Below are 13,386 nucleotides of genomic sequence, written 5' to 3'. Positions count from 1 at the left end.
AGTAGTGTTTTGGATTCGTCTCGAAATTACCTTTTAAATGAGCCCCCACTCGCCCTATGTTGCCATTTAAGATTTTCGACCCCCCTCGCACCCCCCCGGTCCCTTTGGAGGTGGGGGGGCGCCACCCCCCGCAGAAAGTAGATTTTTTGAAAAATCGTTTCACATGTTTCAGCGTTTTTTTTTAATGTTGGAAGTTGTCGAAATATTTGACCGTCCCGGTACATAATTGACACCCTGTATATAATATATACATATACGAATAAATAAAGAAAATTTCAAGAAATGAGACATATGCATGAAGAAAAAAGAAACTAAGTTTGGAACTAAAATTACAGTATTATAGCTTCATTTCTTATCAATCACCGATTTATTGCAATAATATCTTATATTAAATAAGATATTAGATATCTTATTTAAAAAATATGATCTTGGAATCAGATACATTGCAACTTCCTTTAAATAGTATTCAAGTATTGTCATTTTTCAGTAAATACTGCAGATGATTGAAAAAACATTACAATTTATTACGAAAAGCGTGTTATCTAAGATTACGGTTAATTTTCCAAGATTAATAACATTTTACACAGAGGAATGTACAATACACTTTGTATTAGAAGTTTCACGTTTGCGCAATGCAAGTTAGTCAGTAAGAATAAATTTTTGCAATTACAATTTGTTTTAAAATTTTTTATTTGCGACATTATATGATCTCTTCTTACAGTTTACAATAGAATTTATTTTCAGTATGAGAATTTGAACAGTTGATGACAAACTGACAAATTTACTCCCTTAATCTTACAAATATTATAGTTTATACCTCATTTAAACTTAATCAGAATGGATTAATTTGCTAAAATACGAATACACTTATCATTTTAACTACATTTAAAAGAGCATACTTAAATAGCATCATCTACAGAAAGGTAATTATTTTTATGATAATAGTAACAGTGATAACAATAATTCCAGTCTTATTCTTGTATATTAATAATTCTTGAGAATATTTTCTATTGTTCGTTATACTTTCTTATACAAGTGCCATAAACATAGGTACCATACATAAAAATGATATTGCCATCACAGTAATTTCTAAGGAAGGTAATACTGTACTTCTTACTAATTTGCTCTTTCTCTCTTGTAACTTTAAGTATTAAAACAGAATAAAATTAACGACTAGAAATAAAATTAATGAAAGACTCAATAATATATATGATCTTTCATCTATTGATTACATGAAGATAAAGTAATTTACATTGAATTTAATCTATGGAATATTGCATGTATATGAAATTGTATATTAGTACCTCTATGTTATATATATAAATTATGTACATTTTTAATTTTTTTGTAAATCATCTATATTATTTGTATATATATGTATATATATATATATATATTTTGTAATCCAAACAATATCTTAGATGATATAAAATTGTCTCTATTTTTTTATCTTAATTAACCATATCTGTGTATCATATCTGTCTTAATGTATCATATCTGTGTTTTAGTGGCTTTGTATCGTAAATTTTATGCATAATTTAATAGGGTGATTTTTCTAAAGATTTTACTTTCTTTCTTAAAACTTAGCAAATTTCTGCTAAATTAAACAAATTTTAAATATATATTATGATGTTAATAAAAATAAATATCCAATGGAGATTTTCAAGTAGCTCAAAAATATCTTAAAGTGTTCATGAATAATTGATAATTTTTTTTTACAGTATTTTATGACGCTGATCTTAATAAACACAAAACTTGTAATATACTTATTACATTGACATCATAAAACTAATACACGCAGCTAATCGACAAAATTACATAATTGTCACTATGAAAAAGATTTAAATAAACCACTTTGAAAAATATGTATGATGATGTTTATTCCTTCTATCTCAGTTTATTTTTGTAAATAGTTCTTGAGTCATACATTAATAAATATAAAAGATTATCTATCTTTTGTACACGAAATGTGGAACGTTTCAATTTATAAATAATGTATTTAGTAAGATTTCAGTATAAATACTTGATAACGAAATATTGAAAAATACATCATCAACACATAATTTATATATACACAATTTCTCATAATTTTATAAGAAAAAATTCTCACTTATAATTTAGGTAATTAGTTGAAATTTTCGTCTAGAATAGAGAAATAAAAAAAAGAGATTAAAAAAAGAAAATTATGAGAGCTCAGTTCAATATAAAATTAATTTAACATAGAAATGTCTTTATATTTTAATGAAATTTTTAATATTCTTTAATCAATTTTTAAAAATAATTATTAAACATTTTTTACATTATAATTTTCTTTTAAAAAAAGAAAAAAGAGAAAACCAAGAAAGAAGGAATATAATAATCTGAGTTCAAATAATGTTTAAATGATCTTTTCTTTTTTCTTTTATATATTATGCGATTTGATCAGTCTCGGATAAAGATCGTCATAAAACATTTGTTCATAATAGCAATATCAACAATACTTTCCATTGTTGCCGTTAAATACACACATGTGTATAATATATATTCTTATCCAATAAACACTAATAAAATAGCTTATATTATGTACGATATAGAATGTATTGGACAATTACACAAGCACAATACTGTAAACTAATAATTTAACATAAATGAAATTATATGTATTTATAATCTTCATCGTTGAAAACATCGGTTAACTAAAACAAAAATTATTGGACGTAAGGAGAAAGTAAAATTTTTAATCTGTTCGATCAATCCGAAATTCAGTAATGATGTAATGAAGTTGCAAGATGACAATCGAGATTATAAAATATAATTTCTACTACAACATTTCTATTTACAACAGGGAATTTCTATGCTCCTTTCTCTTAATGATTATTTACATCAATTTGTTACAACTCATTCAATCGTAATTTTTCAATTGTTTCACTTTTCTTTGCGCCTCTGTTTCACCTTCTGTGCCATAAAGATGAGATCGGTGCTTCATTTCAGTCGCAACAGACTTTAATAAACCAACAGAGAAACAGAAAAGAGTAAACATAAGAATAACGTAAGTAATGAAGGAAAAAAAAGAGATAATCAAATAAAAAGAACAAGCCACGTTCAAAAACATTACATTATGATATTAATTTCTGACCAAACTCACCAGACGAGAACGCACTCTTTTTGGCATTTCTTCTTGTAAACTGTAGATGTCATTACGTTTTAAAATAAGTTGAGAACCATCCTCGAAAATCACCTGAATAGAAAAAATGTAAATCACAATTAATAATTAAGTAATCAATAAGGAACAAATTAATCTCTATATATACTGAAAAATTACTTACAGTGAACATTATTCGATGATTTGTACCTTCGAAGACGGCATTATATATTTGACCGTCTGTCCAGTTCACCGTCACTGCAGCTCCAGGTAGAGGTGTATTTCCAGGTTTATAGTTCTAAATAAATATAAAATATATGTACAGAGCATGTCGCGAATAATACTGTATGTTTTAAAACAAATTTTAATCTTTGATCATTAAAGAAATTGGTAGGAATTGATTGTAACTATGTAGAAATTGAATTAAACTGATAAGAATGCAATGTTAAAACTTACGGTTACATCTACAGGGTACAAATCATCACTGAAGCTTTTATCGTCAAATGTAACCATATAAAAGACGGTATCCTCGATAGCTCCTACTTTGGCTTGATAATATCGTTTGTTACGATGCTTTGCCCACACTGTTTCTCCTTGACGTATCTGTGGGATCTTTTCTTTGCCTTCATCGTGTTCATTACATGTTACCTAAATGCCATAACATTGACATCAACATCTAGAAGCTTACCGATATAATCATGTTTTACGATTTAGAAAATACTGTACCCAAAGTTCCTCTGAAGTATATACTGGTATGCTAAATGTAGCGCCTGCCGCAAGACCACAAGATGGATGAAACACGTTATTGCACTGATTACATTTCAGGCACGCTCCACCGGCTTGGCTGCAGAAACAACATTTCTTGTGTAATGAGTCCGCGACGATCGTTAATACATTGATAGGATCTTTATTTATGGCATCTTTGAATGTGGCTCCTGGTACCATAAGCGTACATAAGATATGCGCCCATCTGCTATCACTGGTACGCTTCAGTGGACCACCAAACATTGGGCACATACAACACATCTGTGTTTCGTAATAACAAAACAAAATTAGATAAGACATAATGTTTAGTGAATGGCAAAAACAAAAAAAATAGATTTGTTAAACACTAACTGCATCGTTTCTGCCAGCTTTACACCTGTCACAGGCCCAATTTTGAATATCCGTAGGTAATATAGTTATACCGTAACAAGATGCATGAACAGTTACGTGACATTCTCTGCATCGTAAAAGTTTGTTATTCTCTGATTCCATGGCCTGTTCCTTAGAGTTTGCTGCATAGATAGTGGCTGGCACCTGATGCATATAAATTATTTTTCAATAAATACCTTTGCAATTTTTGCTATATATTCAAAAGAAGATTGCTACTGAAAAGTTGATAGTTATTAAGTGTTATTTTCTTACCCATATTGGTGTACTTTCAGGTAGCGTAGTTGATGTACAATATTTCCAATCAGGTGGCATCATTCTACTGCTTCCGCTTGTACACAAGGCAAAAGTAGCGCATATTGCACAATGGGACACTTGAGCACTCCAATAATCATTGAATGCTTTTAGCAGATCATTGTTTGGTATATTCGGATAAATCATATCAGAAATATGTCCTGGTATTACCGATGTTGGCAGAGAACTACAGAATTGTGGCATATCGGCAGATTGTGTTGATGTAGATTGATCTTTTATGGGTTCTATCACCAAAGCAACAGTTGGAGTAGCAACAGGCATAGTAGTAATCGCAGGAGTAACACTTATAGGAGTATCGGTCATAGAAGCAACATTTGCAATAGCTGGAGGAACAACTGTTGCAACATTTGCAATAGCTGGAGGAGCAACTGTTGCAACATTTGCAATAGCTGGAGGAGCAACTGTTGCAACATTTGCAATAGCTGGAGGAGCAACTGTTGCAACATTTGCAATAGCTGGAGGAGCAACTGTTGCAACATTTGCAATAATTGGAGAAGGAACTGTTGCAATATTTGCAATAGCTGGAGGAGTAACTGTTGCAACATTTGCAATAGCTGGAGAAGCAACTGTTGCAACATTTGCAATAGCTGGAGGAGTAACTGTTGCAATATTTGCAACAGCTGGAGGAGCAGTGTTCACAGGAACAATGGTCGAAGGAGCCATATTCACAGGTATAATAGTCTTTGGAGCAATAGCCAATGGTTGTTTTCTCCTTGTTGTAGCTTTCTTCTCTTTGGGTTTCTTTCTTAAAATAGGTGCTTTATGTTTTGATTTAGATGAATTTAAATCTAAAGAAAAATCTGTTTGCTTTTGTAAGTCTTGTACCTGTGTCTTATTGTCAGATATATTTAAACGCTCATTTCCGTGTAACATGTTTTTTTGCGTATTTGTAATTCGTGATAGCACGTTTGAATCGGTCATATTTATCCGCATATCAGTAGAATTATTAATCTGAGCTTCAACGAAAGTATTCACAGTGTTAACTTGAGAAGTATTTGGAGATGCATTATTTGACTTATTATTTTTTGCTGATGTTTTCCTACGTGATGTTCCTTTTTGCAGCCTATGACGCGTTGGTGCATTCTCAGTAATTTTTGGCATAGCTTGTTTTGAACTGTTTTGAACTGCAGATGCAGGTAACAAAAATGCCGGTATATCAGTGTTTTTATTTTGCACACACGAACTTATAGGTATCAATATAGGCCGAGGACCTACCAGGGTAGATAACATTGGAAATTGTGATATCGTATTGGGTATTGGATTTGTCTGTGGTGCTATGGATGATGGATTTAGAAAAGGAACGATATTCGATTTATCTAATGCGACTGCTTGAGACGTTTTAGGAGCATTTGGATATATATTTTGCAAGGATGTCTCTGTTAATTTCTTAGAACTGTTGCTCGTATAGGGTAAATTTCCCAAATTTATTTTCATCTTTAAATTTGTGTTAGGCTGTTTAAATGGATTAATGTTTGGAAACGTGTGCTTGCAATTGATATTGGGCACCTGAGTAATAGCAGTATCAGATGGAAGCCTCCGAATAAGAGAAAATTCTAACGATGGTGGAGCATTTTGAATTGTGCTATCGTTTTTTATATACTGCATTTCCGTTTCATCTTGTAAAACTGGAGGTTTAGGGTAAGCAGGTCGTAAAAGAAGAACACTATTTTTTTGTGAATGATCAAGATAAATCTTTGATTGCATAGGTTGCTGCATCTGCTGATTTTCAGTTTGTGATTTGGGAGGTGTAATCGATGACGGTACATTCAAACGAGGTGCTTTTAGCAAGCTTTTATGAGTATTACTTTGTATTGGCCCGCTTTCTGTAAACACATCCATATTTTTATCGTTTGTAAACTGTTCTATTTGAGCAACCATGGTTCTTGTACTTTCGTTCTGACACTCAGAATTTATGTTCTGTTCATTAGCAAAACAGTTCTTTTCGAAATTTCTATTTGTAAATGTCATTTTTGAAGAATCACTGCTATCATTTGTCGGTGAAGTAGTTATTCTGTTTTCTGTAACACTCGTTAATTCTGTGATGTCTTTTTTGTCGTTGTTAAATGCAGAACTTTTTATCGGATTAGTATTAGTTGTACTCGTAGTTTTCTTATTAAGCTCATTACTAAGCGAAACGCTTAGCTGCATTAAATTAAATTTTTCTTGGTTATTATACATATTATTTATAGCATATATGTTAAGATCATCTAATGCTTTAGCTTCAGTTTGCACAGTAGCATCTGAAACGTTTGAAGTTGATGCATCGAAAAACGGTATATTGTCGCGTTTACGTTTACCTTTAGACACACGTTTTGACTTCAATTTTTTCTGCTCGTTATGTTTTGTATGCCTCTTTTTTCTTTTGCCATCTTTTTCAATAACTGAAGGATTAAAATCATTTAAGGGATAACCCTCTATTTTTAGAGGATCTATAGTAGATTCAGCTTTTATAATAATTTCATCATTGTAATTTCCTTGAGGCACAGGAAATTCTTCCATATTTTCCTGGGATATGTATTCAAAAGTAGACATATCATCTTCAGTTTTAACTACATTCACATTCTGTGCAGTAATTTTGCTGGTTTCCTTCTTAGATTTTGATTCAATTTTTGGTTTTTTTTCTTTATCTCCATTTTGTCTTTTCTTTCTTTTCTTGCTTTTCTTGCGATTGTAACCATCATCATAGACAGTTGCTTCATCAATTTCTAAAATAAAAGTATACGATTAATAAAAATTTGTGAATCGCTATACGTGAAATATGTAATAACAAAGATTACAATAAGAAAAATAAAAATATACAAAAATGTAATTATTTTACCCATTTCTCCTGCTTTTAGCCAAATGTCTTCTAGAACTTCTAACTGTTGTTCATCTGGTGGTTCTTCTAGTTCATCAAATTCAATGTCTTGTAAGGCCTTTTTAACATCTGGTGGAATATCCGCACGATTCGCAAGTTCTTCCATATTTATACCAGGATTCGTGCGTATAATATTCTTTTTCTTATGAATCATATGTCGCTTATTTTTTGGTGTTGCACTCAAATAGCCTTGTGGTAATTCACCATTGCTATTATTACTACATAATAGATCCATTTGTGACGGCATTGGTGCAGCAGTCTGTCTAGGATCTTCAGGATGAGAACCAACATCCTCACCACGTAGCCACAATTCATACCTGTATAATCAGAGGATTAGTTATAGATAGTAAATATTTGGATGTAAATGTATTGAGTTTAGTAATATTATAAAATTAAATTATTTTTAAATAATTTAGATACAACATGCCTATCTGGTTGAAAACGTTTCACAAAGGTATCCATAGATATTTTGACCATATCTTTACTGCAGGTACATTGCGTAGCTCTCTTTCCATATTCTACCCATCTAGGTGCTGCAAAATTAGTGGATTCGGCGCAATTGAATCCATGGTTAAAACCAGCATGATAACCATATGGAAATGTAATCATTATTTCTCCAGCTTCCTGCGTTATCTGCAAGAATAAAAATATGAAAGATATATAAAAAAACTGACAGAAATATAAAATTAAGCAGCGTAAGTAGAAAACAAACTTACTTTGTTACATGGAATAGAATACTGCCTTAATATTTGAGGAGATATAAGAGACATTTTGTGGCGCAAGAAGGCTTGGCAATTTTGATAGCTGGTTGGGAAAAAGCCGCTAGCTAGTCTCTCTAATCTACGTCCATGTTCCGGAGGTATAGCGTACCATGTTTTCGGCGCACCAAAATGTAAATAATTTATGGAATATAGATCCATATCTTCTGTATGCCAGGCAAATGTAGTTTTCCACATTCCAAAATACAGATAAGCTGTATTAACACCATCGATGGATATACCATAATCCTTATTAACATAATCCAGAATTGTTCCTAAATGATTGATGTTCCACTCTTTCACATCTGGATCCGTTAAAGAACCAGATACATCTGCGCCATATATCGGCGCTACGTACGTTATATTCTTCCAGTATTTCCTCTCCAAATCTTCATAGTCAAAATGACGAGGAGTAGCATAACGATCAGAATTGGCTAATTTACTATATTCTTGTACTGTCATTAACTTCTTTTGAATATTAATTTGTTGATAAAGTCCTTGTTTTCCAGTGACAACTTGGCAGATTGGCGCTGGGATAGTAAGATCTAACTCATCTAGATTATAGCCTTTCTTTCTGGGAATCCATTCGGATGGTGGTATTACTTTTGCCAAACCAGCTTTATGAGCTCCTCGACTTTCCATATATTCCACATATTTCGTAAAATCTTTAAATTCCTCATATGTTGGTCTAAAGACCTGTATACGGGGTATCCCTCTTGCATTACTAGCCATCGTTGAATTTATTATAACTGCGAATAAAAATTTTTTTAATGTTTGATATGTAATAACACTCTAAAATGTATATATATATATATATATATATATATATATATATATATTATTGTGAGGCAAAGAACAAAATCTCTTGGAAAAATATCATTCACAATATTTGTTTCTATAATCGAAATTAAGCATAACAATTTTATATATATAATGTTGCATTTTATATTTAAAGATTACAAAAACACACATAATTTAATATCCATAAGAAAGGGAGAATGGTTATCTGTCTTTAACTCTTAAATGCTTTCTAAAGTGGAATACTCGACTTTTTTCCAATACTTTTTTCATTGCTTATAACTTTTTTAGTAATAAAGATACATACATATTTACTTAGTATGCTTCTTAATGTCTGGCATTTTGATTGAAAAACAAATTGTTTACAAAATGTTAATTTCTACGAAAGTTATAAGCAATTAAATTGGATTCAGTATGTCATATCCTCAAGCATGAGATCTACTGATAAAAATATACTTCCCAGCAAGCTAATGTTATTCCGATATTAAAATGATGACAAATGATATCATCTTGCTACTTGGGAACTATATTGTTCTCATAGTGTGACACTTAAAGATTTCAGCAAGTTGATGTTGTTCGTCATTATTTTGACATCAAAATGATGACAAATAACGTCATCTTGCTGGAAAGTGGAAACTATAGTTCTCATAGCGTGGCGCTTAAGGGTTAAGCATTAGAAAAACATAATATCCAGATAGCATAAAACATTTTAGCAATAGTGCAGCAACATGTTGGAATTATTGTCATGCTATATGGGTACTAATACATAGCAATAATTCTTGCAATAATTTACTGGATTTTATTGATGGAAAAAGACTTTAACGTCTTATGAATCCCAAAACAAAATATAATTGCACTTCTATCTTTTCAATTAAATCATAATACATAAATAAACTATGCGATAAGACTATGTGTAAAGCATATATATTGTGAAGATATTAAAATTACCAAAATTTGTGGAACATGATTATAGAAGTATAGTGAGATGATGAAACACCTTCCTTCAATTACATAACTGAATTATATCGACGCGGATCAATTATAATTACAAAATCACAAAGTATGGACGACCAAGCAAATGCATACGTTTCAAGCAATTTTTGCTTTTTAACTAAAAAAAAAACATAAAAAATATTTAATAAAAAAACATACAGTGTATTTACTCCTTAATACATGCAACGTACTCCTTATTGATTTATTGAGTTCCTCACGAAATTGTCTTAAAAATTTCAAATATATATTAAAAAAGGCATTATTCTACAGAAATAATAATACGTTTGTATTTTTTTTTAATAAAAAATGTGTAATATATGCATAGCTTAATCATTTTTACGTATTCTTCTTTCACTCCATTTTTTTTTAGTTATAAAATTGATATTTTAAGACATTTAATCAATTTTGTGAGTAATTTTATCAGTGAAACAATTTATTACGTTTCCTAAGGATCGAGCATAAGAAGAAATGTCACGCTTCATTGACGGGTGACGCTTCATCGGGATAGTATTGAATCACGCTTGTATGCTAATTACATTTTTGGCCAGACCGACATGATACTCCCGGCAAGTGTTAAAAACCAGCATTCGTATTACAGCGTACAATATACAAATTAATATTACGCTGCTTCTCATTCAGTCTTCGACAGAAACATTCCACACGTGGATCCCGCGTTCAAGATCTAAGTAGGATGCCCATCAGCCCATGTGCGACTTGCGTAAATAAACAGCGGTTGTGTGCATCCGATGCGCGAGATGACATGAGGAAACAAGTTGAGGCGGCAATGAGGAAGACAGGAAAAACAAAAAATGTAAAAAATCGAACACGTGGTCAACGAGATGCCGAATAGAAAGCGTAGTACGACAGAAATTCAAAGCTTTCGAAACTACAATGAAAAGGAGTGAGGGGGAGGGGTTCCGATGGTGTTGTGGTGGTAGTGGTGGTGGTGGTAGTGGTGGTGGTGATGGAAGGAGTCTATAAACAAAATGGTAGTTATCTATTGTTGCCAGGATTCCCTCGGGTGGATACTTTTTCGTAACGGACAATCCATCCGATACACTCGACATCCGCTCGTTCCGCCGCGCGAAATAACTGTTCTTTTTTCAGCGATTATCCGATTAATCTGATATGTGCGTGAGTGACTGTGGCGGACGCGGAGGCATGTTGCGAGAGGAGTTCAGCGGTAGCACCGGGACGGAGAGAAACGGGTGGACAGAAGCGGCGTCGTCGCGCCTGGATCGCAAAAACGAGCGATACTTACATCTGACAAGCCTAGGGATCACCTCTCCTGTATCAGTATCATCGTCTGCGAAATGCTAACGTGAATACCACAATTTTCGAAGACACACACACGCGCACCGTCGTGGTAGCTGATGCTTTGAGCAGCTTTGAGTCGCGCGTCGTCCGTACGTATACGGCAAGGTGGCGTTCCAGCTCAACTCCAGATTAGGTCGCGTGACCGGAGCGCCATCTGTCTGACGCGTGCGAGATTCGAATTTTCGGCGTTTGTCACGTACGCCAACGGTGACTTCGGTGAGCTAGTGGCGTGCACTAGCGTCACCAGCGACGTAATTAAAGGCCGCAGCACACACTCTTGCACAACGCATAATGCATAGTGCATAAAGGAATCAACCAATCAAAATCACCGACGAGATACTATTAAAGGCCGACATCCTTACGGGAGTTCGCGTCCTTGTGAATATTGAAGCGATTAAAAGTTAAAAACTGATAATATTGTACTAATTTTATGAATTATTAGTTTAGTAGATGTATTTATGCATTTATAACTCAATGATACTCGATTTTTCTTTAAAATTGAGATTTCAGTGTTATCATCAAAGTTTGATTATCAATAAAGATGATAATTGCAGAGAAAAAATTGTGATTTTTTTGCAATATATAAGGTATTACAGCTTTACAAGTATGTATATTTATTTATGTAATAAAAAATTTATTTATTCGTGGGACATTTACGTAATAAAAAATTATTTATGGGACATTTATGTAATCATGAATTTAATAATTCATGAGTCAAATATTTATATTAATAATAGCAAATTTATATCAATTGTCGATAATGTCAGCGTTCTCGAATTACCTCCGAGCCGTTGGGGCCTTTTTTATACCGCCGAAAATTTGCCCAGGATTGACGGTCTTTAAAATATCTCGTCGGTGTCAAAATTCTTCTTTTCCATGGAATGAGAGGAAAGGAAAGATTCTGATTAGTTGATTCGCTTATGCACTATGCATTATGCGTTATGCAAGAGTCTGTGCTGCGGCCATTAAGGGCCATTCCACACAAACTTGCAGAACCACTTAGGCTGGGTTCGGGGAGACGCTATTAGCGCTATTTGTGTCATTCTATCTTCATCGTCCATTAAATGTGAAACAAGGATAGTATGACACAAGTAGCGTTGATAGCGCGCTCCTCGAACGCAGCCTTAATCATATGCATAAAGAAAATTATCCAATCACATTTCTGTCATACAGACAAACATAAACTACGATTGGATGATTTTCTTTATGCATATATTTATGCAACTATGTAAGTTTGTGTGGAATGCCCTTAAAGGCCGCAGCACACACTCTTGCATAACGCATAATGCATAGTGCATAAGGGAATCAACCAATCGAAATTCTTTTTTTCCATGGAATGAGAGGAAAGGAAAGCTTCTGATTAGTTGATTCGCTTATGCACTATGTGTTATGCGTTATGCAAAAGCTTGTGTCTGGGCTCTAAAGCTGGGTCTACAATAGAAATCGTAGCAGTCGTAGAGTCTTAAGGGCTATCGCACATGAAATGCATAACAGAGCATAAGCATAACATAAGGCCGCTAAACCAATGAGCATCTTATGTAAATCAATATGGCGACATTATGCTAGATGCTCATTGGTCCAGCAGTCTTATGTTACGCGTATGCTCTGTTATGCATTTCATGTGCGATAGCCTTAAGTCGTAGAAAATTAACCAATCACAATAGAATATGAGAAGAATAATCGACTATAATTGGTCAATTTTCTACGACTTAAGGCCCTACGACTGCTACGACTTCTATTGTAGACCCCGCATTAAGGCCACGACACAGACTTTTGCGTAATGCATAAGGCATAACGCATAACGCATAGCGTAACGTGTAGCAACGCACAAACTTGTACATAAGTTTGTACTATTTGGAATGTCTCAACTGGAAATAAGATAATATTATGTAATTATACAATATCATTATATTATATAATTTTGTAAATAATGACAAATACGTCATATTCCTATCTGGGATGTCTAAACGTACTTATCTATGGAGTGATCCCGATTGACCACGGCTCAATTGGACACCACCAATCACAGCGACTGGTGCTTAGGAGCTTTGTAGTCTCAAGCGCTGTGAGTGGCT

At 33.1% G+C, this 13,386-nt stretch overlaps 1 protein-coding gene across 2 annotated transcripts; it reads right to left on the bottom strand.

The window, feature by feature from the left end:
- Positions 1-2,785: 2,785 nt before the first annotated feature.
- Positions 2,786-11,405, bottom strand: LOC108759278 (lysine-specific demethylase 4B). Of its 2 annotated transcripts, none has more exons than XM_018504633.1 (11): positions 11,256-11,405; positions 8,162-8,952; positions 7,873-8,078; positions 7,407-7,762; positions 4,529-7,293; positions 4,238-4,420; positions 3,848-4,147; positions 3,578-3,769; positions 3,306-3,419; positions 3,125-3,217; positions 2,786-2,980 (listed from the first exon to the last, which is right to left on the bottom strand). In XM_018504633.1, the coding sequence occupies exons 2-11, from the start codon at positions 8,933-8,935 to the stop codon at positions 2,882-2,884; spliced, it is 5,082 nt and encodes a 1,693-aa protein (XP_018360135.1). In that variant the 5' UTR covers positions 8,936-8,952; positions 11,256-11,405; the 3' UTR covers positions 2,786-2,881. The 2 variants fall into 2 exon arrangements, with proteins under 2 accessions (XP_018360135.1, XP_018360134.1); XM_018504632.1 differs by lacking the exon at positions 11,256-11,405 and adding an exon at positions 10,618-10,685 and having other exon boundaries at positions 2,882-2,980.
- Positions 11,406-13,386: the final 1,981 nt, after the last annotated feature.

This window comes from Trachymyrmex cornetzi, unplaced genomic scaffold, assembly GCF_001594075.2.
Source record: "Trachymyrmex cornetzi isolate Tcor2-1 unplaced genomic scaffold, Tcor1.1 scaffold1778, whole genome shotgun sequence".
Taxonomy (NCBI): domain Eukaryota; kingdom Metazoa; phylum Arthropoda; class Insecta; order Hymenoptera; family Formicidae; genus Trachymyrmex; species Trachymyrmex cornetzi.
The sequence above is the reverse complement of the archived record's forward strand: the minus strand, read 5'-3'. Positions and strand labels throughout refer to the sequence as shown.